This window comes from Rhinoraja longicauda, chromosome 32 (assembly GCF_053455715.1).
Source record: "Rhinoraja longicauda isolate Sanriku21f chromosome 32, sRhiLon1.1, whole genome shotgun sequence".
NCBI lineage: Eukaryota > Metazoa > Chordata > Chondrichthyes > Rajiformes > Arhynchobatidae > Rhinoraja > Rhinoraja longicauda.
The window spans coordinates 29306874-29331787 of NC_135984.1; the positions used below are offsets into that span (position 1 = coordinate 29306874).

A 24914-nucleotide genomic window follows, 5' to 3' on the forward strand; every position below is an offset into this window, starting at 1 on the left:
TGCGTTGGGCCCCACTCTGACAGTGGAGGAGGTCCAGGACAGAAAGGTCAGTGTGGAAATGAGAGGGTGAGTTGAAGTATTTAGCAACTGGGAGATCGCGTAGACCTATAGGATGCCATTGGGATTTATATTAGGAGATTGGAAGTTGTTTCAATCAGATCAGCCGAAATCTTCTTGTACAGAACACACTTTAGGGGCCAAATGACCTACTCCTGCTGCTGATGTATGTTTCCCTTTAGTTTCAGCTTTAGATTCTGTACACTGTGGATAGCTTGATTGTATTGTCTTTCCGCTGACTGATTAACACGCAACAAAAGCTTTTCACTGTACCTTGTACACACGTGACAATAAACTAAACACAACTCAACTCTGATTTGTCACTTTATTCCATCAGTCACATCTAATTAAGTGGAATGCTTATGCCCAAACACTTCTAAAATATTTATCACCTTTTTCTTGCATTTCCGTCCCAGTAAAGGCAAGTTGTTTTACACAGAGAGTGGTGGGTGCCTAGAACACACTGCACAGAGAGTGGTGGGTGCCCAGAACACACTGCACAGAGAGTGGTGGGTGCCTAGAACACACTGCCAGGGGTAGTAGTGGAGGCACATACCATAGTAGCATTTAAGAAGCTTTCAGACAGGCACGTGGATATGCAGGGAATGCAGTGGTTTGGATCATGTGCAGGCAGATGAGATTAGTTTATCTGGTCACATAAATCTGGTTGGGGCCTCTTCTGTGCTGTACTGTTCTATGTTCACAAACATTTCATTCACTAGGTTGTACTTTTCGATGTTCTTATCTTCCTTACTTTTATTCTTACCCATGTTTATATTTTAAAAGTAATTGTGATGATCCAAAGAATAAAATTAAATGTGAAAGAGGCCTTTAGGGCATTGAGGTAATCGCTGGAAAAAACCCAGCTCTAAAAGAGTTTGTGACAAGATACCTCGTAGAAAACTTCAGCAGGAAATGAACCAACTTCCCCATTTGTGTTTCCTTCTTTGGAAGAAGGATGCAGAAATAAGCACTAAGAAATACTATGCCAAAACCCAAGGGAAATGGGGGTGTTTAGTGATGTGTATGAAGACACATTAGTGATTAGTGTTTAGTGATGTGTATGAAGACACATTAGTGATTAGTGTTTAGTGATGTGTATGAAGACACATTAGTGATTAGTGTTTAGTGATGTGTATGAAGACACATTAGTGATTAGTGTTTAGTGATGTGTATTAAGACACTGCAGATGCTGGTTATACACCAAAGATAGATACAAAATGCTGGAGTCACAGTTTGAGGAAGGGTCTCGCCCCGAAAAGTCACCAATTCCTTCTCTCCAGAGATGCTACTTGTCCCGTTGAGTTACTCCAGCATTTTGTGTCTGTCTTCGATGTTTAGTGATGATCTATTCAGAAGTCTAGCCTGTTGGTTCATCTCTGTTCTATCATTTAAGGCTGTACACTAAGTGCAGAGAAAGCCAGTTCTACTGTGGCTACACACGCACTCACACCCCAGAAATCGTCTCACTGCTTCCTGCATCGAAACTCAACTTGATCTGCAAGCCCTGCTGTACAATATGTGACTGGACCACGTGGGTCACAGACACACACTGGACAACTGGACCACACTGGACAACTGAGTCCACAGACACACACTGGACAACTGGACCACACTGGACAACTGGGTCCACAGACACACACTGGACAACTGGACCAGGTGGGTCACAGACACACACTGGACAACTGGACCAGGTGGGCCACAGACACACACTGGACAACTGGACCAGGTGGGTCATAGACACACACTGGACAACTGGACCATGCGGGTCATAGACACACACTGGACAACTGGACCAGGTGGGCCACAGACACACACTGGACAACTGAACCACGAGGGTCACCGACACACTGGACAACTGTAGACAAGAACTGTAGATACTGGAAATCTGAAATAAAATGCTGAAATGTTCTGATCAGGCAGTGGTTGCAGAGAGAGTAGTTTGTTTCAGGCCTGGCTGCTGAGAACTTCCAATATTTTCTGCTTGTTCTCCAAGTTGCCCAACTAAACTAGTCCCATGTACCTGCGCCTGACATTTCCATCCAACTTTTCCTCTCCATACACTCGTCCAAGAGTCTATTAAATGTTGCAATGTTACCTGCCTCAACCATGTCTTCAGGCAGCTTGTTCCACAGATGTACAACCCTGTGTGGAAACAAACTTGCTCCTCAAGTTCATTTTAAATCTTCCCTCTCACATCTTAAACCTATTTCCTCTAGTTTTACACTCCCTTGGCCTGGAGAGAAGACTCTGGCTATTCACCTTATCTATGCTTCTCATGATTTTATAAACCTCTGTAAGATCACCCCTCAGCTTGCTACATTCCAGGGGGAAAAAAAGACCCAGACTATCCAGCCTCTCCTTATAACCCATTCCTTGAATCCCCAATAACATCTTTGTAAATTGTTGCATCCTTTCCTGTTTAATGCCATCCTTCCCACAGCAGGTTGGGCCAGACTACACAGTAGTCCAGGTGTGGTTGTGCCAATGTTGTGTACAGCTGTAACTATTCTGCACAGTGCAACACACACACTGCTGCCGAGGTATACAGTCAACAAGAGGCTCTCTTGCTTTATTCCTGTGCGATGGAACTGGGTGAGAAAGCACTTGCTGCTAAGCCTTAACATGTAAAAATCACAGAACAAGCGACCAGGTGGGATCCATTCAAGAAATCTTTCAATATCCTTTAAACTCATCAGACTTGAAACACTAGCATAATTGCAAATAGTAATTAAAAAAATTAAGTTATTTGCAACTAATTTTGAAAGGCACCTGGCATTAAAAATTGGCCAACTTCAAAGACATAACAAAATCTGTAGGAACTCAGTGGAACAGATAGTACCTACGAAGGCAGAGGTTTTGCATCAAGATTCTGCATCGGGACTCAAACACAACTCATTGAAGGGAGCCTCCTGTACATCACGTACTGTGGGAACTGAATGAGAAATCCATGCAATGGTATGTTGGATCATCAAGGGACAACACCAATCTAATGCAGTCTTCTTTAGCCCCATTCCCAGCCCATACCACCATCTTGTGTTTGTGCTTGTGTGTACATGAATCTCTGAATTTGTGTACATTCATACGGTGGATATGGCTCTGGGTGGCAAGGTGAGAATTTACTATCATTCAAGGTGCCCTCGGCTGAAAGTGCCCCATCAATGCAGTTGGATTTAGTTTAGTTTAGTTTAGTTTAGAGATACAGCGTGGAAACAGACCCTTCAACCCATCGAGTCCGCACCGACCAGCAATCCCTGCACATTGACACTATCTACACACACGAGGGACAATTTACGTTTTACACCAAGCCAATTAACCTACAAACCTGTACATCTTTGGAGTGTGGGAGGAAAATGGAACACCCGGAGAAAAAGCCACGGGGAGAACATACAAAGTCTATACAGACAACACCCACTGTCAGGATCGAACCTGCGTCCGGGGTCTCTGGCGCTATAAGGCAGCAACTCTCCTGCAGCACCACCGTGCCGCCCTAGACTTTCAGACTCTAGACTTTCAGCATCTTGACCATGGAGCCTACAATTTGAATGGATGGGCCTGTGAGATGGTGCGGGCATGAACTCACCACATACAGGCTTTGGGTTTGGGAGGTGCTGTCACGGAACCTTAGCGAATTTTTAACGTTTTTTTAGTTTTAGAGATACAGCCCAGAAAACAGGCCCTTCAGCCCACTGAATCCGTGACGACCAGCAATCCCCATACATTTGCACTATCCTACACACTAGGGACAATTTACAATTTTACCGAAGCCAATAAACCTCCAAATCTCAACGTCTTTGGAATGTGGGAGGAAACCGGAGCACCTGGAGAAAACCCATGCGGTCACAAGGAGAACATGCAAACTCCATACAGACAGCACCTGTAGTCAGGATTGAACCCGGGTCTCTGGTGCTGTAAGGCAGCAACTCTACCATTACGCCATTGGACCACCTCAGTGCCAACACTGTGCTGCAGTGTAGTCTGCATTGGTCACACTCAGCAGATACTATATACAAATGGTGAAGGAAGGGAAGATAGAAGAGATACCAATCAAACTGGCAGTTTTGTCCTGGATGAAGGCGAGCTTCATGAGTGTTGGAGCTGCGCTCAACCAGGCAGTGCAGGGTATTCCAAGCCCTTGGGGATGTTGGAAAGGCTTTAGGGTGTCAGGTGTGGTCCGGCATCTGACATGGTCATGTCACCATGGTATTTTGTGGCAATTGCAGTTACATCTCTGGTCAGTGGTGGACCCCAGGTGATGATGGTGGGGGAATCTGGTGATGGTAATATAAGAGAAGGTACATTTCTTACCAGTCATCACTGAACCGTGAAGATTTTCCAGGAATTGCTGCATTTATTGCCCCTCAGAAGGTGATGGGAATCTTGAACCAACTATGTCACCGACTGTGGTGCTTCTGTCTTGCTGCTGAGATGGGACATACTCAGTGATCATGATGGAGGAGAATGGGGCCTTTGTTCTGTACCTATCACTGTATCAGTATGTTGCTTGAATAGTCTGTGAATTAGTTCCCAGTTTAAGCATGCCACCATTTAGTTTCGTTAATTGTCACCTGTACCGAGGTACAGTGAAAAGCTTTTATTGGGTGGTAACCAGTCAGCAGAAAGACAGTACATGATTACAATCAATCTATTCCTCTATCTTGGCATGTATAGTCTTATCTCCATGAATGAACCTTGCTGTCCATGTGCCTTTGTGTGTATGCCAATGTTCTCTGTAAACATTGGTACATACATGTAACAAACCCTTCTGTGCCTGATAATGTCTGTGCAACAATCTATCCATGTGTCAGTGTGTGTATGACCATAAGAGAAAAGAAGAGCTCATGGTTTTAAGGTATATCATCCTATTAAATCACCAGTGACAATATTGCAATGCACAACTGGTGTGGGCAAGTTGGGCCAAAGGGCCGGATTCCACACTGCATCACTCTATGACACAACCCTTCTGAAAAAAATTGTTCTTCGTCTGCACATGAATATACACGAGAACAGGAAAGGGGGGGTTCAAAAAAATGCCTAATGTTCCTCTCAGGAATCTGAACGTGCTTTTACATAGATTTCACAAAAGCCTTAGGAGTGGGTTTCCTGAAGTTCAATATGTCATTCACATGAGAGAAAGCATTTGCTGGGATGCTCTGAATAGTCCCATTGTATCACTTCCATTAGAGAAAACCACAAAAATGTCCCTTTCTGCAGATTGGGATTAACTGTAATGTCAGGTGAATTAACAAATGTCCATCACTATGGAAACAATGGCAACAAACACACGCCTCAAGCACCGCGCACTCCTATCACCCAGTCAGTCGGCTTCCACCATTGCAACAGCCCACTGCCACAGGGACCTCTGTGATACTGAGCAGCGACTCTCTGAGATGCAACAGGGATCACAAACAATGCTTGGCTCCTGCATCCAGTCTCCAACTCCTTACAGTCATAGAGGGATAGAGCTATACAGCTTGAAACAGGCCCTTCGGCCCATTCATCCACGCACACCAGATTGCCTAACAGGTCCCCACTTGCCTGCACCTGGTCCACATCCATCCCCACCTTTCCTGTACATGTACCATCCAAGAGTCTTTTAAGTATTGTTATTCTATGCATCTCTGCGGCTTCCTCCGGCAACTCGTTCCGTTTACCCACTATCGTCTGTGTGAAAGAGTTGCCCCTCAGGTCCCTTTAAATCTTTCACATCTCACCTTAAACCTATGCTCTGTAATTTTAGACTCCCCTACCCTGGGAAAAAGACTAGCTCTGCACCTTAACTCTCGCCCTCATGATTTTATTCACCTTTGAAAGATCACCCTCAGCCTCCTGCGCTCCATCGAAGATGCACAGGCAGGTTTGCTAGTGCTACACGGGTGGGTTTAAACTAAAAAAGTAAGGGGGTGGAGTCAACAACGTGGACTCGTATCCGTGCAGCTGACGGGAAAGAGAATGTAGCAAAGGTCACCTTTAAACTAACAGGGCAGGGGGACGGGAATCAATGCAAAGGCGGCACGGTGGCAAAGGGTGGCGCAGCGGCAGAGTTGCTGCCTTACAGCGCTGGAGACCCGGGTTCAATCCCAACTACGGGTGCTGTCTGTACGGAGTTTGTACGTTCTCCCTGTGACCGCATGGGTTTTCTCCGAGATCTTCGGTTTCCTCTCACACTCCAAAGACGTACAGGTTTGTAGGTTAATTGGCTTGGTATAAATGTAAATTTTCCCTAGTGTGTGTCGGGTAGTGTTAATGTGTGGGAATTGCTGGTCGGTGCAGACTCGGTGGGCCAAAGGGCCTGTTTCTGCATATATCTCTAATCTAAACTAAACTAAAGGAGACAGAGGGCCATAAAAGGAGGACAGAAGCAAAAGGAAGAAAGGAGATAAGAAAAACTAACCTGAAAGCTTTGTGCCTGAATGCGAGGAGCATTCATAATAAGGTGGATGAATTGAATGCACAGTTAGTGGTTAAGGAATATGATATAGTTGGAATTATGGAGACATGGCTCCAAGGTGACCAAGGCTGTGAGATAAACATGCAGGCGTATTCGTTATTCAGGAAGGATAGACAGAAAGGAAGAGGAGGTGGGGTGGCATTGCTGGTTAAAGAGGAGATTAATGCAATAGCAAGGTGAGACATTAGCTTGGATGCTGTAGAATCGGTATGGGTAGAACTGCGAAATAGCCAAGAGCAGTAAACGCTTGTTGAAGTTGTGTACAGACCACCAAACAACAGTAGGGAGGTTGGGGATAGCATCAAGCAAGAAATTAGGGATGCGTGTAGCAAGGGTACAGAGGTTACCATGGGTGACTTTAATCTACATATATTTTTAGATTTAGATTTAGAGATACAGCGCAGAAACAGGCCCTTCAGCCCACCGGGTCCGCGCCGCCCAGCGATCCCCGCACACTAACACTATCCTACACCCACTAGGGATAATTTTTACATTTGCCCAGCCAATTAACCTACATACCTGTACGTCTTTGGAGTGTGGGAGGAAACCGAAGATCTCGGAGAAAACCAACGCAGGTCACGGGGAGAACATACAAGCTCCGTACAGATCGGCGCCCGTAGTCAGGATCGAACCCGAGTCTCCGGCGCTGCATTTGCTGTAAGGCAGCAACTCTACGCTGCGCTACCCATGATATATAGATACATATAGATTGGGCCAACCAAATTGGTAGCAGTGCCGAGGAGGAGGATTTCCTGGAATGTATACGAGATGGGTTTATAAACCAATATGTAGAGGAACCGACTAGAGGACAGGCCATCCTGGACTGGTTATTGTGTAATGAGGAAGGATTAGTTAGCGATCTCATTGTGCAAGGCCCCTTGGGCAACAGTGACCATAATATGGTGGAATTCTGCATTAGGATGGAGAGTGACATGGTTAATTCAGAGGCTAGGGTCCTGAACTTGAATAAAGGAGACTTTGAAGGTATAAGACGGGAACTGTCTAGGATAGACCGGCAAATTATACTTAAAGGGTTGACAGTGGAGATGCAATGGCAAAGATTTAAAGACCGCATGGCTGAACTCCAAAAATTGTTAATCTCTGGCGAAAAAATAAAACTGGGAAGGCGGCTCAACTGTGGCTGTCGAGGGAAGTTAAGGAGAGGGTTAAATCCAAGGAAGAGGCATATAAATTGGCCAAAAGAAGCGGCGAAGCAGAGGACAGGGAGACATTTAGAACTCAGAGGAGGACAAAGGGGTTAATTAAGAGGGAGAAAAAAGAGCATGAAAGAAAGCTTGCGGGGAATATAAAACCTGACTGTAATCGTTTCTTTAGGCATGTGAAAAGGAAAAGATTAGTGAAGACGAATGTACAGTAAGTCCCTTATAGTCAGAGACAGGTGAATTTATAATGGGAAACAAGGAAAAGGCAGAACAGTTAAACGATTACTTTGGTTGCACAAACAATCTCCCAGAAATACTAGGGGACCGAGGATCTAGTGGGAGGGAGGAACTGAAGGGAATCCACATTAGTCCGAAAATGGTGTTAGGTAAACTGTTGGGACTGAAGGCAGATAAATCCCCAGGGCCTGATGGTCTGCATCCCAGAGTACTCAAGGAGCCTGACATCGGTAGTGGGGAAGTTGATGGAGTGGATTATTAATGATGTTATAGCAACGCATTTGGAAAGCAGTGACGGGATCGGTCAAAGTCAGCATGGATTTATGAAGGGGAAATCATGCTTGACTAATCGTTTTGCATTTTTTGAGGATAGAAACATAGAAAATAGGTGCAGGAGGAGGCCATTCGGCCCTTCGACTGTGATCATGGCTGATCATCCAAAATCAGTAACCTGTACCCAACTTCTCCCCATATCCCTTGATTCCACTAGCCCTAGAGCTCTATCTAACTCTCTCTTAAATTCATCCAATGATTTGGCCTCCACTGCCCTCTGTGGCAGAGAATTCCAGAAATTCACAACTCTCTGGGTAAAAAAGTTCCTTCTCAGCTCAGTTTTAAATGGCCTCCCCTTTATTCTAAGACTGTGGCCCCTGGTTCTCGACTCCCCCAACATTGGGAACATTTTTCCTGCATCTAGCGTGTCCAATCCTTTTATAATTTTATATGTCTCTATAAGATCTCCTCTCATCCTTCTAAACTCCAGTGAATACAAGCCTAGTCTTTTCAATCTTTCCTCATATGACAGTCCCGCCATCCCAGGGATCAATCTCGTGAACCTATGCTGCACTGCCTCAATTACAAGGATGTCCTTCCTCAAATTAGGAGACCAAAACTGTACACAATACTCCAGATGTGGGCTTACCAGGGCCCTATACAACTGTAGAACCTCTTTACTCTTATACTGAAATCCTCTCGTTATGAAGGCCAACATGCCATTAGCTTTCTTCACTGCCTGCTGTACCTGCATGCCAACTTTCAGTGACTGGTGTACAAGGACACCCAGGTCTCGCTGCACTTCCCCCTTACCTAACCTGATACCATTGAGATAATAATCTGCCTCCTTGTTTTTGCCGCCAAAGTGGATAACCTCACATTTATCTACATTATACTGCACCTGCCATGCATCTGCCCACTCACTCAACCTGTCCAGATCACCCTGCAACCTCCTAACATCCTCTTCGCAGTTCACACTGCCACCCAGCTTTGTGTCATCTGCAAACTTGCTAGTGTTACTTCTTATTCCTTCATCCAAATCATTAATATATATGGTAAACAGTTGCGGCCCCAACACCGAGCCTTGCGGCACTCCACTCACCACTGCCTGCCATTCTGAAAAGGACCCGTTTACTACTCTTTGCTTCCTATCTGCCAACCAATTCTCTATCCATATCAACACTCTACCCCCAATACCATGTGCTCTAATTTTGCTCACCAATCTCCCGTGTGGGACCTCATCAAAGTCTTTCTGAATGTCTAGATACACTACATCCACTGGCTCCCCTTCATCCATTTTACTTGTCATATCCTCAAAAAATTCCAAAAGATTAGTCAAGCATAATTTCCCTTTCATAAATCCATACTGACTTGGACTTATCCTTTTACTGCTATCCAAATGCACTGTTATTACCTCTTTAACAATTGACTCCAGCATCTTCCCCACCACTGATGTCAGGCTAACTGGTCTGTAATTCCCCGTTTTCTCTCTCGCTCCTTTCTTGAAAAGTGGGACAACATTAGCTATCCTCCAATCCACAGGAACTGACCCTGAATCTATTGAACATTGGAAAATGATCACCAATGCATCCACTATTTCTGGAGCCACCTCCCTGAGTACCCTGGGATGCAGACTATCAGGCCCTGGGGATTTATCAAGTCTATCAGTCTACCCAATACTATTTCTCACCTAATGCAAATTTCTTTCAGTTCCTCTATCCCCCTAGATCCTCTGTTCTCTAGTACATCTGGGAGATTGTTTGGGTCTTCCTTAGTGAACACAGATCCAAAGTATTTGTTCAACTCTTCTGCCATTTCCTTGTTACCCATAATAATTTCACCCGTGTCTGCCTTCAAGGGACCCACATTTGTCTTTGCTAATCTTTTTCTCTTAACATATCTAAAGAAGCTTTTACTGTCCTTCTTTATATTCTTGGCCAGCTTCCCCTCGTACTTCATCTTTTCAGCCCATATTGCCCGTGTTGTTACCTTCTGTTGTCCTTTGAGGATGTAATAAGTAGAATGGATAAGGGCGAGCCAGTGGATGTGGTGTATCTGGACTTTCAAAAAGCCTTTGACAAGGTCCCACACAAGAGATCAGTGTGCAAAATTAGTGTGCAAAATTGGTATTGAGGGTAGGGTATTGACATGGATAAAGAACAGACAGGAAGTAAAAGGGTAGGAATTAATGGGTCCTTTTCAGAATGGTAGGCAGTGACTAGTGGAGTGCTGCAAGGCTCGGTGCTGGGACCCCAGTTGTTTACAATATATATTAACGATTTAGATAAAGGAATTAAATGTAATAGCTCCAAGTTTGCGGATGACACAAAGCTGGGTGGTAGTGTGAGCTGCGAGGAGGATGCTCTGAGGCTGCAGGTTGACTTGGATAGGTTGGGTGAGTGGCAGAAACATGGCAGATATAATGTGGATAAATGTGAGGTCATCCACTTTGGTGGCAAGAACAGGAGCCGTCCTCAGATTATTATTTGAATGGTGTCAGATTAGGAGATGGAGAGGTGCAACAAGACCTGGATGTGCTTGTACATCAGTCACTGAAAGTAAGCATGCAGGTATAAGCAGGCAGTGAAGAAAGCCAATGGCATGTTCCACTTCAATTTTCAAATCCCAGACGGCAGCACAATTAATGGCCGGATATCAAATAATGATGAGAAGGAGCACAGGAAGGAGATCGAGAACCTCGTGTCCTGGTGACAGCAACCTTTCTCTCAATGTCACAAGTCAAAGGAAATAGTGATCGACCTCAGGAAAAGTAATGGTACACATACCCCAGTTTGTATCGATGGATGAAGACTTCAAATTCCTAGGAGTCAATATCACCAACAACTTCTCCTGGACCACCCATATTGAAGCAACGACCAAGAACGCACACCAACGCCTCTACTTCCTTAGAAGGCTTAGAACGTTCAGCATGCCCCCAACAACTCTAACCAACCTCTACAGGTGCACCATAGAAAGCATTTTATCGGGATGCATCACATTGGTTTAGGAATAGCTTCATCCAAGATCACAAGAAATTACAGCGAATTGTGGACGCAGCCTAGACAATCACACAAACCAACCTCCCTTCAATTTACTCCATTTATATCTCACGCTGCCTTGGCAAGGCCAGCAGCATAATCAAGGATGTCACACCCTGGCCACTCCCTCTTCTCCCCTCTCCCATCAGGAAAAATGTATAGAAGTGTGAAAACCCATACCTCCAGATTCAGGGACAGTTTCTTCCCAGCTGTTATGAGGCAACTGAACCATCCTCCCACAACCAGAGAGTAGTACTGAACTACTATCTACCTCATCGGTGACCTCGGACTATCCTTGATTGTTCTTTGCTGGCTTTACCTTGCTCGAAACGTTATTCCCTTATCATGTACTGTATCTATACACTGTAGATAGCCTAACTGTAATCATGTATTGTCTTTCCGCTGGCTGGAACGCACATAACAAAAGCTTTTCTCTGTACCTCGGTAAAGGTGACAATAAACTAAACTAAACTAAATTAAACTAAATTAAACTAAAGATAGGCACAAAAAGCTGGAGTAACTCAGCAGGTCAGGCGACATCTCTGGAGAGAAGGAATGGGTGACGTTTCAGGTCGAGACCCTTCTTCAGACTGAAAGTCATGGGAAAGGGAAACGAGAGATGTAGACGGTGATGTAGGGAGATAAAAAACAATGAATGAAAGATATGCAAAAAAGTAACAATGATAAAGGAAATAGGCCATTGTTAGCTGTTTGTTGGGAAAAAACGAGAAGCTAGTGCAACTTGGGTGGGGGAGGGATAGAGAGAGAGGGAATGCCGGGCTACCTGATGTGATAGAAATCAATATTCATACCACTGGGCTGTAAACTGCCCAAGCGAAATATGAGACGCTGTTCCAACAATTTACATTTAGCCTCACTCTGACAATGGAGGAGACTAAGGACAGAAAGGTCTGTGTGGGAATGTGAAGGAGAATTAAAGTGTTTAGCAACCGGGAGATCAGGTAGGTTCACAAAGGCTGAGTGGACGTGTTCAGCGAAACGATCACCCAGTCTATGTTTGGTCTCGCCGATGTATAAGAGTTCACATCTTGAACAAGTAGATGAGGTTGGAGGAGGTGCAAGTGAACCTCTGCCTAACCTGAAAGGGTGGTGGGCCCCTGGACAGTCGAGGGAGGAGGAACAGGTGTTGCATCTTATGCGGTTGCTGGGAAAGGTACCTGGGGAGTGGGTGATGTGGGTGGGAAGGGATGAGTTAACCAGGGAGTTGCGGAGGGAACGGTCTCTGCGGAAAGCAAAACGGGGTGGAGATGGGAAGATGTGGTTAGTGGTGGGAACCCATTGGAGGTTCCAAAAATTTCAGAGGATTACGTGTTGTATGCAATGGCTGATGTGGTGAAAGGTAAGGAATAGGGGGTCTCTGTCTTTGTTGTGACTCGGGGGAGGGGGATGAAGGGCGGCACTGCGGGGTACCAAGGAAACATGAGTGATGACCTCATCTATGATGGGAGAGGGGAACCCCCGTTACCTAAAGAATGAGGACATCTCAGATGTTCTGGTATGGAATACCTCAGCTTGGGCACAGATGGCTACCTCCTGTACCCATGCAGAACTCATGGACTCCTGTACCCATGCAGAACTCATGCATGAATATGGAATACCTCAGCTTGGGCACAGATGGCTACCTCCTGTACCCATGCAGAACTCATGGACTTCTTTAACGTCACCAGTTTCCATCCTGCACTCAAATTCACTTGGACCATCTCTGACACCTCTCTTGATCTCATGGTCTCCATCATAGGAGATAAACTATTGACTGACGTCTATTATAAACCCACTGACTCCCACAACTACTGTATCTTGACTACACTTCTTCCCACCCTGCTTCCTGCAAAGACTCTCCCCTACTCCCAATTCCACTGTCTACTACCTGCGCCCAAGTTTCATACCACAACATCTGAGTTCCCCTCTTCTACGATAGATGAATCCATCACTCATGTCTCCTTGGTACCCGCCCTTGCTCCCCCTCCCCCCGAGTCCTCACTTTTCATCTCATTAGCTGTTGCATTTAGCACATAATCCTCCGACCTTTTTTGCCACCTCCAACAAGATCCTACTAGTCACATCTTCGCATCTCCACCCCTTTCAGCTTTCCGCAGAGACCGTTCTCTGCGCAACTCCCATTTTGCATATCTGTCATTAATTTGTTCTATGTACCCTTTCATATCTCTCGGTTTCGTCTCCCCTAACTCTCAGTCTGAAGAAGGGTCTCAACCCGAATCATCATCTATTCCTTTTCTCCAGAGCTGCCGGCTGGCCCAATGAGTAGTCCCAGCTTTTTGCGTCTATTTTGGTGCAAAATCAGTATCTGCAGTTCCTTTCTTTATTAAGATGTTACCAGGCTGGAAGGTTTGAGTTATAAGGAGAGGCTGGATAGACTGGGTCTTTTTTCATAGAAACATAGAAAATATGTGCAGGAGTAGGCCATTCGGCCCATCGAACCAGCACCGCCATTCAATATGATCATGGCTGATCATCCAAAATCAGTACCCCGTTCTGGCTTTTCCCCATATCCCTTGATTCCCTTAGCCCTAAGAGCTAAATCTAACTCTCTCTTGAAAACATCCAGTGAATTGGCCTCCACTGCTTTCTGTGGCAGAGAATTCCACAGATTCACAACTTCCTGGGTGAAAAAGCTTTTCCTTATCTCAGTCCTAAATGGCCTACCACTTATTCTTAAACTGTGACCCCTGGTTCTGGAATCCCCCAACATCAGGAGCATTTTTCTTGCATCTAGTGTGTCCAATCCCTTAAGAATTTTATATGTTTCTTTAAGATCCCCTCTCATCCTTCTAAATTCCAGCGAATACAAGCCCAGTCGACCCATTCTTTCATCATATGTCAGTCCCGCCGTCCCGGGAATTAATCGGGTGAACCTACGCTGCACTCCCTCAATAGCATTAATGTCCTTCCTTAAATTAGGAGACCAAAATTGCACACAATACTCCAGGTGCGGTCTCACCAGGGCCCTGTACAACTGTAGTAGGACCTCATTGCTCCTAAACTCAAATCCTCTCGCAATGAAGGCCAACATGCCATTTGCTTTCTTCAGTGCCTGTGCTACCTGCATGCTTACTTTCAGTAACTGATATACAAGTACACCCAGGTCTCGTGGCACCTCCCCTTCTCCTAATCTGACACCATTCAGATAATAATCTGCCTTCCTGTTCTTGCCACCAGTGGATAACCTCACATTTATCCACATTATACTGCATCTTCTGCATCACCATGCTTCTGCCCACTCACCCAACCTATCCAAGTCACCTTGCAGCCTCACAGCATCCTCCTCGCAGATCACACTGCCACCTAGCTTTGTGTCATCCGCAAACCTAGAGATGTTACATTTAATTCCCTCGTCTAAATCGTTAATATATATTGTAAATAACTGGGGCACTCCACTAGTCTCTGCCTGTCATTCTGAAAAGGACCCGTTAATTCCTACTCTTTGCTTCCTGTCTGCCAACCAGTTCTCTATCCAATTCAATACCCTATCCTCAATACCATGTGTTCTAATTTTGCACATTAATCTCTTGTGTGGGACCTTGTCAGAGGCCTTTTAAAAGTCCAGATACATCATAACAGGCTTTGATATATCTTTACATATCTTTCATTTATTTGTTCTTTTACTTTTTCATATCTCTCAGTTCACTCTCCCCTGACTCTCATGCTGAAGAAGGGTCTCGACCCGAAACGTGGCCTATTCCTTTTGTCCAGAGACGCTGCCTGAGCCGCTGAGTTACTCCAGCTTTGTATGATGTTTATCTTCCGTGTGGACATCTTTGTTAAACCTTTTTGCATCTTTTCCAATTTAATAATAATAATAATGTATTTTATTTACATAGCGCTTTTCATATACTCAAAGACGCTTTACAGAGATTTAGAGAACATAGGGAAATGAATAAATAGATAAATAAGTAAATAAATAAACGAACAGAGAAAGGAGACAGAAGGTGAGGTGACCTTCAGTGGTTGAAGGCAGTACTGAACAGGTGAGACTGAATGTGGTGAGTGTGGAGCAGTCTCTAACGTTTTGGGGTAGTGAGTTCCATGACCTCCTTCTTGTAGCAGGGTGACCTGAACTATACACAGCACTCCAAATGTAGCCTTCATCAACATCTTGTACAACTGGAACTTGACATCCCCATTTATGTACTCAGTGCCCTGACCAATGAAGGCAAGTGTGCCAATGGCCTTCTTTACTACCCTGTTTACCTTTTTGCTTCTATGATGGAACTCTGTACCTACACCTCTAGGTCTTTCTGTTTATAACATATAACATATAACAACTACAGCACGGAAACAGGCCCGTTCGGCCCTACCAGTCCACGCCGACCATTCTCCCTGACCTAGTCTCATCTACCTGCACTCAGACCATAACCCTCTAATCCCCTCTTATCCATATACCTATCCAATTTACTCTTAAATAATAAAATCGAGCCTGCCTCCACCACTTCCACCGGAAGCCCATTCCATACAGCCACCACCCTCTGAGTAAAGAAGTTACCCCTCATGTTGGGGTACAATGTTGGGTTCTACAATGCTCCCAAGGGCCCTACCATTTACTGTGTAAGTCTTACCCAAATGCAACACCAAACCTTTATCTGAATTAAACTCCATCTGCTGTTCATTGAATCAGTTGATCAAGATCCCATTATGATGTTAAATATCCTTGTCCACTTCATCACATATTTTCGTGTCATCCGCAAACTTACTAACCATGTCATCATTATCCAAATCATTAACCTATTGGCTAGATCACCCTGAATCCCATGTGATCTAACCATCCAAACCAGCCTACAATGTGGAACCTTGGCAAAGACATTGCTAAGGTCCATGTGGACAATGTCCGCTACACTGTCCTCATCAGTCTTCTTGCTCATCTCCTCAAAGGCCACTTGTCAGACACCAGCCTCCCTCCCAGTAGATCGCCACTTGCCTCCCTCCCAGCTGGACACCACCCTACCCACCCCTCATGAACATCCTCCAACACATCTCCCATGCCTGATACCAACTCTCTCACCCCACTGTTGGTGGCCGACACTCTGCTGGAGGCCCAGCCCGCTGTGGTCCTGCTCCTGCCACACAGCCCTCCTGTCCAATCACTCACCTGTCCGGAGTCGAGAGGTATTTCTGTTTCTGGAATTTCTTCTCCAGACCCATGAGCTGCAGTTCGGTGAAAATGGTGCGGCATCTCCGGGGCTTCTTAAACCGAGGGGCAGCCCGGTCGTTGTTGCACTCGCTGCTGATACTCTCCATAGCTGATGAGCCAGTAGTACTGGAGGACAGAAACTGTGGAATCCTTGTAGTGGGAACTGGAGACAGTTGTGTCAAAGCCAACGATGGGTATGAGCTCAATACCGACCCTGCAGAAAAACATGGGGGTTAACATTAACTAGAGACTACAGGCACACAGACCCTGCAGAAACACATAGGGGCTAACATTAACCAGAGACTACAGGCACACAGACCCTGCAGAAACACATGGGGGCTAATATTAACCAGAGACTACAGGCACACAGACCCTGCAGAAACACATGGGGGCTAACATTAACCAGCGACTACAGGCACACAGACCCTGCTGAGACACATGGGGGCTAACATTAACCAGAGACTACAGACACAGAATTTATACATTGAGTATAAATTCCTGGTATTCACTTTTCCAACAACACCTTCTTCAGGGCAGCACAGTGGTGCTGCGGTGGAGTTGCTGCCTCACAGCACCAGAGACCCGGGTTTGATCCTGACTGGGGGTGCTGTCTGTGTGGATGTTCTCCCTGTGACCATGTGGGTTTCCTCCAGGTGCTCTGGATTCCTCCCACATCCCAAAGGCGTGCAGGTTTGTAGATCAATTGGCTTCTGTAAATTGTCCCTAGTGTGTAGGATAAAACTAGTGTATGGGAGATCGCTGTGTGGCGTGGACATGGTGGACAGCAGGGCCTGTTTCCATGCTGTATCTCCAAACTAAACTAAGAAACAATTCTGACCCAAATACTGCAGGAGTGCAGTCTGCCATTGTGGGAGCATGACTATTATAGGCTGCAGCTTTCTGAAACATATCGTTAAATGAGGTCACAACTTTGCTGGTCTGGAACATTGGTTAGATTTTGCTTAAACCTCTGCTCAAAAACTATGCCCTGCAATATCCCACAAAACAAATTTGCATTATTTATACATCATTAAACACATTTCAATGTTTAAGGCCAGTGAAGTCGAGTCATAATCATAGAGCACAGAAACAGGTCGTGTGGCTTAACTCATCCATGCCGACCATGATATCCCATCTCAGCTAGTCCCATTTGCCTGTGCCTGGCCCATATCCTTCAAATCCATTCCTGTCTGTGTGCCTGTTCAAATGTCTTTTACATGTTGTTATTGTTCCTTGCTTCAACTACTTCATCTGGCAGTTTGTTCCATTTACCCGACATGCCAAAAGCTTTCTTCACTATCCTATTGGCCCGTGGTGCCTTTTTATGGAACTAAGGACATACTCTTAGATCATTCTGCCCAACAACACTCTGGATGCCCCATTGTTGACTGCCCTGATTTGACTTCCCAATAGTCAAATAGTCAAATAATGATAATGGAGTTAGTAGCAGAGAGAGGGAGAATGTAGGAATGTTACACAGAGGAGCAGAAATAGACCATCAACCCCGCTCATCTGTTGAGTAGGTTTGAAGCTGTCCTTTGGTCTTATCTCCATTTTGCTCCCAATCAGAATCAGAATCAGAATTACCTTTATTGTCATCCAAAAAAAATAATTCTTTTGGACGAGATTTCATCACCCACAGTCCAACAATAAGAGCAATAAAATAAGCAATTACACACACAACCACAAAACAACATAAAACAAAAAAAGAAACATCCATCACAGTGAGTCTCCTCCAGTCCCCTCCTCACTGTGATGGAAGGCCAGAATGTATTTTCTCTTCTCCTGCCATCTTCTCCCGCGATCAGGCTGTTGTAGTTGCCACGTTCCAGGCCGCGCCGGATGGTGAAAGGTCCGCAGCGGGCCGACCCAAGCCCCGCAATTCAGGGTGGGCAAAGACGCTGCCTCTGCACGTCGGGGCGGTCGGGGCTCTCGACATTGAAGCCCCCGCCGGGCGGAGAAAATCCCGCGGCCTTTTCCAGGCCGTGCCGGACGGTGAAAGGTCAATGAGACAAACTCTGTCCATCTTGGCCTTAAATAATCAATGACTGTCTCTGCAGTCACACACAAAAAGCTGCAGTAACTCAGCGGGACAGGCAACATCTCTGAAGAGAAGGAAAGGGTGACATTTCGGGTCGAAACACTTCTTCAAACTGCAGTTCTCTGGATACATAATCTGAAAGATTCGCTATCCTCTGAGAAGTAACATCCCTTGTTGTTGTGTTAAATACACAACTCCTTGTCCTTAAACTCTGCTCTTGACTCCAGCTTTGCCCTTGAGGGGAAGCATTTTCTTTATTCATCAACACTTTCCAGGGGATCACTGCTCACATATCTGCACTGAGCCAAACATTTTCCCACTCAGTCAATCTATCTAAATCACCTTGAAACCTCTTTGCATCCTCCTCACCATTCACAATCCCACTGGTATGAGCAGCTGAGGTCCAAGCATTGATCTCTCAGAACACCACTACATACTGTTGGCTATCCCAATAAAGACCCAAATATTTCCATTCTCTGTTTCCTGTCCTGAACATGCAGAGTGGTGAACACAGCCCAGTCCATCAAAGGCTCCTCACTTCCTTCCATCCAGACCTGCTCATTCCCTTTTCCACCTTCTGGGAGAAGATACAGAGGCTTGAAAGTCAGGATGTCCGGACTTAAAGAATAGCTTTTCCCCACTGCTACCTGACTCTTGAACCAATCATCTCTTAGAGTCATAGAGTGATACATTGTGGAATCAGGCCCTTGGACCTAACCTGCCCACACCAGCCAACATGTCCCAGCTACATTACTCCCATCTGCATGCGTTTAGTCCATATCCCTCCAAACCTATCCTATCCATGTACCTGTCTAACTGTTTCTTAAATGTTAGGATAGTCCCAGCCTCAACTACCTCCTCTGGCAGCTTGTTTCATACACCCATCAACCTTTGTGTGAAAAAGTTACCTCTTAGAATCCTATTAAATCTTTTCCCCTTCACCTTGGTCCTTGATTCCCCCACTCTGGGCAAGAGACTCTATGCATCTGCCCAATTTATTCCTCTCATGATTTTATACACCTCTATAAGATCCAGCGCTCAAAGGAATAGAGACCCAGCCTACTCAACCTCTTGCTATCGCTCACACCCTCTAGTCCTGGCAGCATCCTCATAAATATTCTCTGACCCCTTTCAAGCTTGACAATATCTTTCCTGTAACATGGTGCCCAGAACTGAACACAATACTCTAAATGCGGTCTCACCAACGTCTTATACAACTGCAACATGACCTGCCAACTTCTATACTCAATCCACATCCCATTCATGGATGAGTTGCCATGTACGCCGACTCTGAATTCTATCAAATGGTTTTATTATCGTACTGTAGATTTTTTTTGCACTACTAAGGTAGTGTATTTATTAATTGTGTCATCAACTCTATTTATCATGTATACTGTTTACTCTGTGTAGGAAAATAAGTGCAGATGCTGGTTCAAATCAAAGGTAGACACAAAATGCTGGAGTAACTCAGCGGGTCAGACAGCATCTCAGGAGAGAAGGAATGGGTAACATCTTGGGTCAAGACCCTTCTTCAGACTGTTCAGTCTCTAAGTTCTTATATTTTGTTATTTTAGGTATCTTTCTTGATTTCTCATTCATTGAGGGAAAACACTCTTCATGCTCCTGCCAAACTCTTTAATGGTTTTATAAGTTTCAATGAAATTTCCCTTCATTCTTTTACACTCTAGACAGCGCAAGTCTATTTAGGTTAGGAGACTAAAACTGTATGAAATAGTGGAGTCACCAAGGTACTATTAGATTCCTTGGTTGCGAAGGAATTCCTTGGCCTCTGGTTATGAAGTCGCGAAAGCAAATGCCTTCATTATTGCCTGTTGCACCTGCAATCAGTGACTTGTGTATAAGCTCTCCCTGGTCCCAATGAACATCCGCAGCACCAGATCTTTCACCACTCATGCTCTAATTTCTGTTACGTTCACCAAGAATGGACAACATCAAATTTTCCCACCTTATATTCCATCTGCTGTCTTGTCAACCTTTCAGTTTGTCTATGTTCCCTAGAATCCACCACATCCTCCTCTAAACTCACAATATGCCTCGTTATTGATCAGTCTGATGAAGGGTCTCGACCTGAAACGTCACCCATACCTTCTCTCCAGAGATGCTGCCTGTTACTCCAGCATTTTGTGTCTATCTTTGATTTAACCCAGTTCTGCATGCCTCGTTAAATATTTAAACTCCTCAACCGGACAGTTGACAGTAATTGTGAAGAGCTGATCCCCGTTTCAGCTCCTGTGGTACCCAATGAGTCACAGCCCGACAACTGGGGCCATCCCTGTGGATGCGCACACTTCGCTTTTTGTCTATTAACTCATCATCGTATATTTTACCTGATTCCATGTGTTTTATTCTTATTGAGCAACCTCCTGTACGAGAACTTATCAAAAACCTTCAAAAAATCCTCACACACCACATCCATTATTTCTCATTGAGTCTACTGTGACATCCTCAAAGAACTCCGGTAGATTTGTCAAACATGGTGGCCAGAACTGAACACAATACTCTAAATGCGGTTTCACCAACATGACCTCCACCTTCTATAGTCAATCCACTTCCCATTCACGGAGATGTTGCCTCTGAATTCTATCAATTGGTTATTCCATTATTTTATCGTAGAATTTTTTTGCACTGCTTTATATTTCTTAATTGTGTCATCAATTGTATTTATCATGTGTACTGTTTACTCTGTGATCTTCATGCGAACAAGGGATTTCATTGTACCCTTGTGTATATGACATTAAACTGATCTGAGCCACTTTACAATGTGTAGGAAGGAACTGGAGATGCTGGTTTAAACAGAAGATAGACACAAAAAGCTGGAGTAACGCAGCGGGACAGGCTTCTGGAGAGAAGGAATGAGTCATGTTTTAGTCGAGACCCTTCTTCAGACAATTCTAGCCACTTTTCAATCCATGGCATTGAACCCCCCCCCCCCCCCCACCCTCAATATAATTTATTGAAACTTTCCATTTTAACCTTTTATCAGAAACTTTTTGAAAAATGGAGTACACAATATACATTGATTTTCTCTCATCTATTCTGCCCGTTACGACCTAAAAGCTCCAGCAAGCTACTCAGACATGCTATCCCTTCTGGAAACCCTCATTGAATTTGCTAATCCCATTGATATTTTCTGAATGTTTTGTTGTCTCATTGTTTATTATAGCCTCGGGCATTTCTTCACGAGACAGTCAGATGTGTGCAGGAAGGAACTGCAGATGTTGGTTTACACCGAAGATAGACACAAAAAGCTGAAGTAATAGGCAGCATCTCTGCAGAAAAGGAATAGGTGATGTTTCAGGTCAGATGTGTGCACCAGGTGAGGAGAATATGGTCTGACTCAGGAGAGGCCAGCGAAAGTTGGCAACAGAGTGTATGAGGGAGGGAAGGTTTAGGGTCTTGGGCAAAGTTGCCAATCGAGCAGGCTGCTTTTTCTTCTATTATAGTGACACAGAAGGAGACAGACCGGCCCATCAGGTCCATGCTAGTGTCAAGGGACCTATCAGTCCCATTGCCTCCTTATTGCTCTCTTCTCTCCCACACAGGTCTATCAACCCTTCTTTCTTTTTTTTTTTTGCCATTTACTTACACTAAATGGTAATTTATAGTAGCCAATTCATCTACAGCATATCTTTGGGATGAAAATGAAAATGAGGACGTCCACAGCCCGACAACTGGGGCCATCCCTATTGATGTGCACTCTTTGCTTTTTGTCTGTTAACTCATCATAGTATATTTTACCTGATTCCATGTGTTCTATTCTTATTGAGCAACCTTCTGTATGAGAACTTATCAAAAACCATCCAAAATTCCTCACACACCACATCCATTAGTTCGCATTGATTCTACTGTGACATCCTCAAAGAACTCCAGTAGGTTTGTCAAACATGATTCTGCATTCATAAATCCATGTTGACTCAGCATAATTCTGTTATTCTTTAAAAGGTGATCTACAATTATGTCCTTCCTTGTAGATTCTGGTGCTTCCCTACCACAGACATTACACCAACAGGTTGGCAGTTCCTGTTTTATCTCTCCCTCCTTTTTTGAAGGATGAGGTCACATTTCCCACCCTCCTAGACACAGGAATAATCCATGAACCTTTGGAACTCTGGAAGATGACAAGCAGAGCATCAACTATCTGTGAAGCCACCTCCATCAAAATGCTAGAATGTAGATATTCAGATCTATCAATTTATCTGCTGCTATGTTTTGATTAATCCTTATTCCCTTATTTTTTTCATTCTCACCAGACCTTAGGTTCTGTAATATACTTGGCAGGTTTTGTGCATCATTGTGAAGGCAGATATACAGTATAGTCATTGTTTAATTCTTCTTCCATTCCCTTACTCCCCAAAATAAATCCCCATTGGCCCTAGACCACAGCACTCAATGCAAGAGGAGCAGATTATCTTCATCCCATTTACCAGCACTTGGTCTCGGCGCTGGCAATTCGTGTCCACCCAGATATATTTATAATGTTGTAGGAGCATCAGTCGTCACCATTCACACCGGCAGTCCATTCCAAATTCCAGACACCTCTGAGTGCAAAGGTTCTTCCTCAGATCCCTCTATAGCATTTCACCCTAACCCCAAACCTCTGCGTTCTTGTTTTAGATACCTCTGCTGTGAAATGTTTTCTCTTGTTCAGTATCAAGACTCTCATAATTCTGCCCCTCAGTCAGGTCATCCCTCACTCTGAACTCCACAGAAAGGAAACGTAGCCGGCCCAGTCTAGCTCGATCAGCTGAGAAGGTTGTTGGCTGCAACCTTCCCCCCATCGATGAACTGTACACTGCAAGGGCCAGGAAGCGAGCGGGCAAGATCACCTCTGACCCCTCTCACCCTGGCGACAAACTCTTTGAAGCACTTCCCTCTGGAAGGCGACTCCAGACTGTCAAAGCAGCCACAGCCAGACATAAAAACAGCTTTTTTTCCCACAAGCAGTTGCTCTACTCAACAGCCAAAGGTCTGTAGCCTCCTTTTGCTCTGGTATTTTATTTCATTCTTCACATGTTTAAATTATTATGTTTTATTCTTAATTGTTTACTGTTTATCGTGTTGTTGATTGCGAGCAAAGCACCAAGGCAAATTCCTTGTATGTGTACATACTGTACTTGGCTAATAAAATGTATTCAATTCAATTCAATTCACTTCATCACGGCATCTCAAAAACCCTGGTTGCTGAAGGGTCTGCATCACACCCTGAGCACTGTACACCCTGTACACCCTGTACACCATGTACACACTGTACACCCTGTACACCATGTACACCATGTACACCCTGTACACCCTGTACACCATGTACACCATGTACACACTGTACACCATGTACACACTGTACACCATGTACACCATGTACACACTGTACACCATGTACACACTGTACACCCTGAGCACTGTACACCCTGTACACCCTGTACACCCTGTACACCCTGTACACCCTGTACACCCTGTACACCCTGTACACCCTGTACACCCTGTACACCCTGTACACACTGTACACACTGTACACCCTGTACACCATGTACACCCTGTACACCCTGTACACCCTGTACACACTGTACACACTGTACACCCTGTACACCCTGTACACCATGTACACCCTGTACACCCTGTACACCCTGTACACACTGTACACCCTGTACACCCTGTACACCATGTACACCCTGTACACCCTGTACACACTGTACACCCTGTACACCCTGTACACCCTGTACACCCTGTACACCCTGTACACCATGTACACACTGTACACCCTGTACACCCTGTACACCCTGTACACCATGTACACACTGTACACCCTGTACACCCTGTACACCATGTACACACTGTACACCCTGTACACACTGTACACCCTGTACACCCTGTACACCCTGTACACCCTGTACACACTGTACACCCTGTACACCATGTACACACTGTACACCCTGTACACACTGTACACCCTGTACACCATGTACACACTGTACACCCTGTACACACTGTACACCCTGTACACCATGTACACACTGTACACCCTGTACACCATGTACACACTGTACACCCTGTACACACTGTACACCCTGTACACCATGTACACACTGTACACCCTGTACACCCTGTACACCCTGTACACCCTGTACACCATGTACACACTGTACACACTGTACACCCTGTACACCCTGTACACCATGTACACCATGTACACCCTGTACACCCTGTACACCATGTACACACTGTACACCATGTACACACTGTACACCATGTACACCCTGTACACCATGTACACACTGTACACCATGTACACCCTGTACACCATGTACACCCTGTACACCATGTACACCCTGTACACCCTGTACACCCTGTACACCCTGTACACCATGTACACACTGTACACACTGTACACCCTGTACACCCTGTACACCATGTACACACTGTACACACTGTACACCCTGTACACCATGTACACCCTGTACACCATGTACAC

The 24914-nt window shown here is 45.0% G+C and overlaps 1 protein-coding gene across 1 annotated transcript in view; it reads right to left on the reverse strand.

Moving 5' to 3' along the window:
* The window catches only part of barx2 (BARX homeobox 2), a 64381-nt gene that overhangs the window by 30496 nt on the left and 8971 nt on the right, over positions 1-24914 (reverse strand). The window contains exon 2 of the mRNA XM_078426722.1: positions 16345-16600. Coding sequence (XP_078282848.1) covers positions 16345-16600 — 256 coding nt within the window. The remainder of the gene's footprint in view (positions 1-16344; positions 16601-24914) is intronic.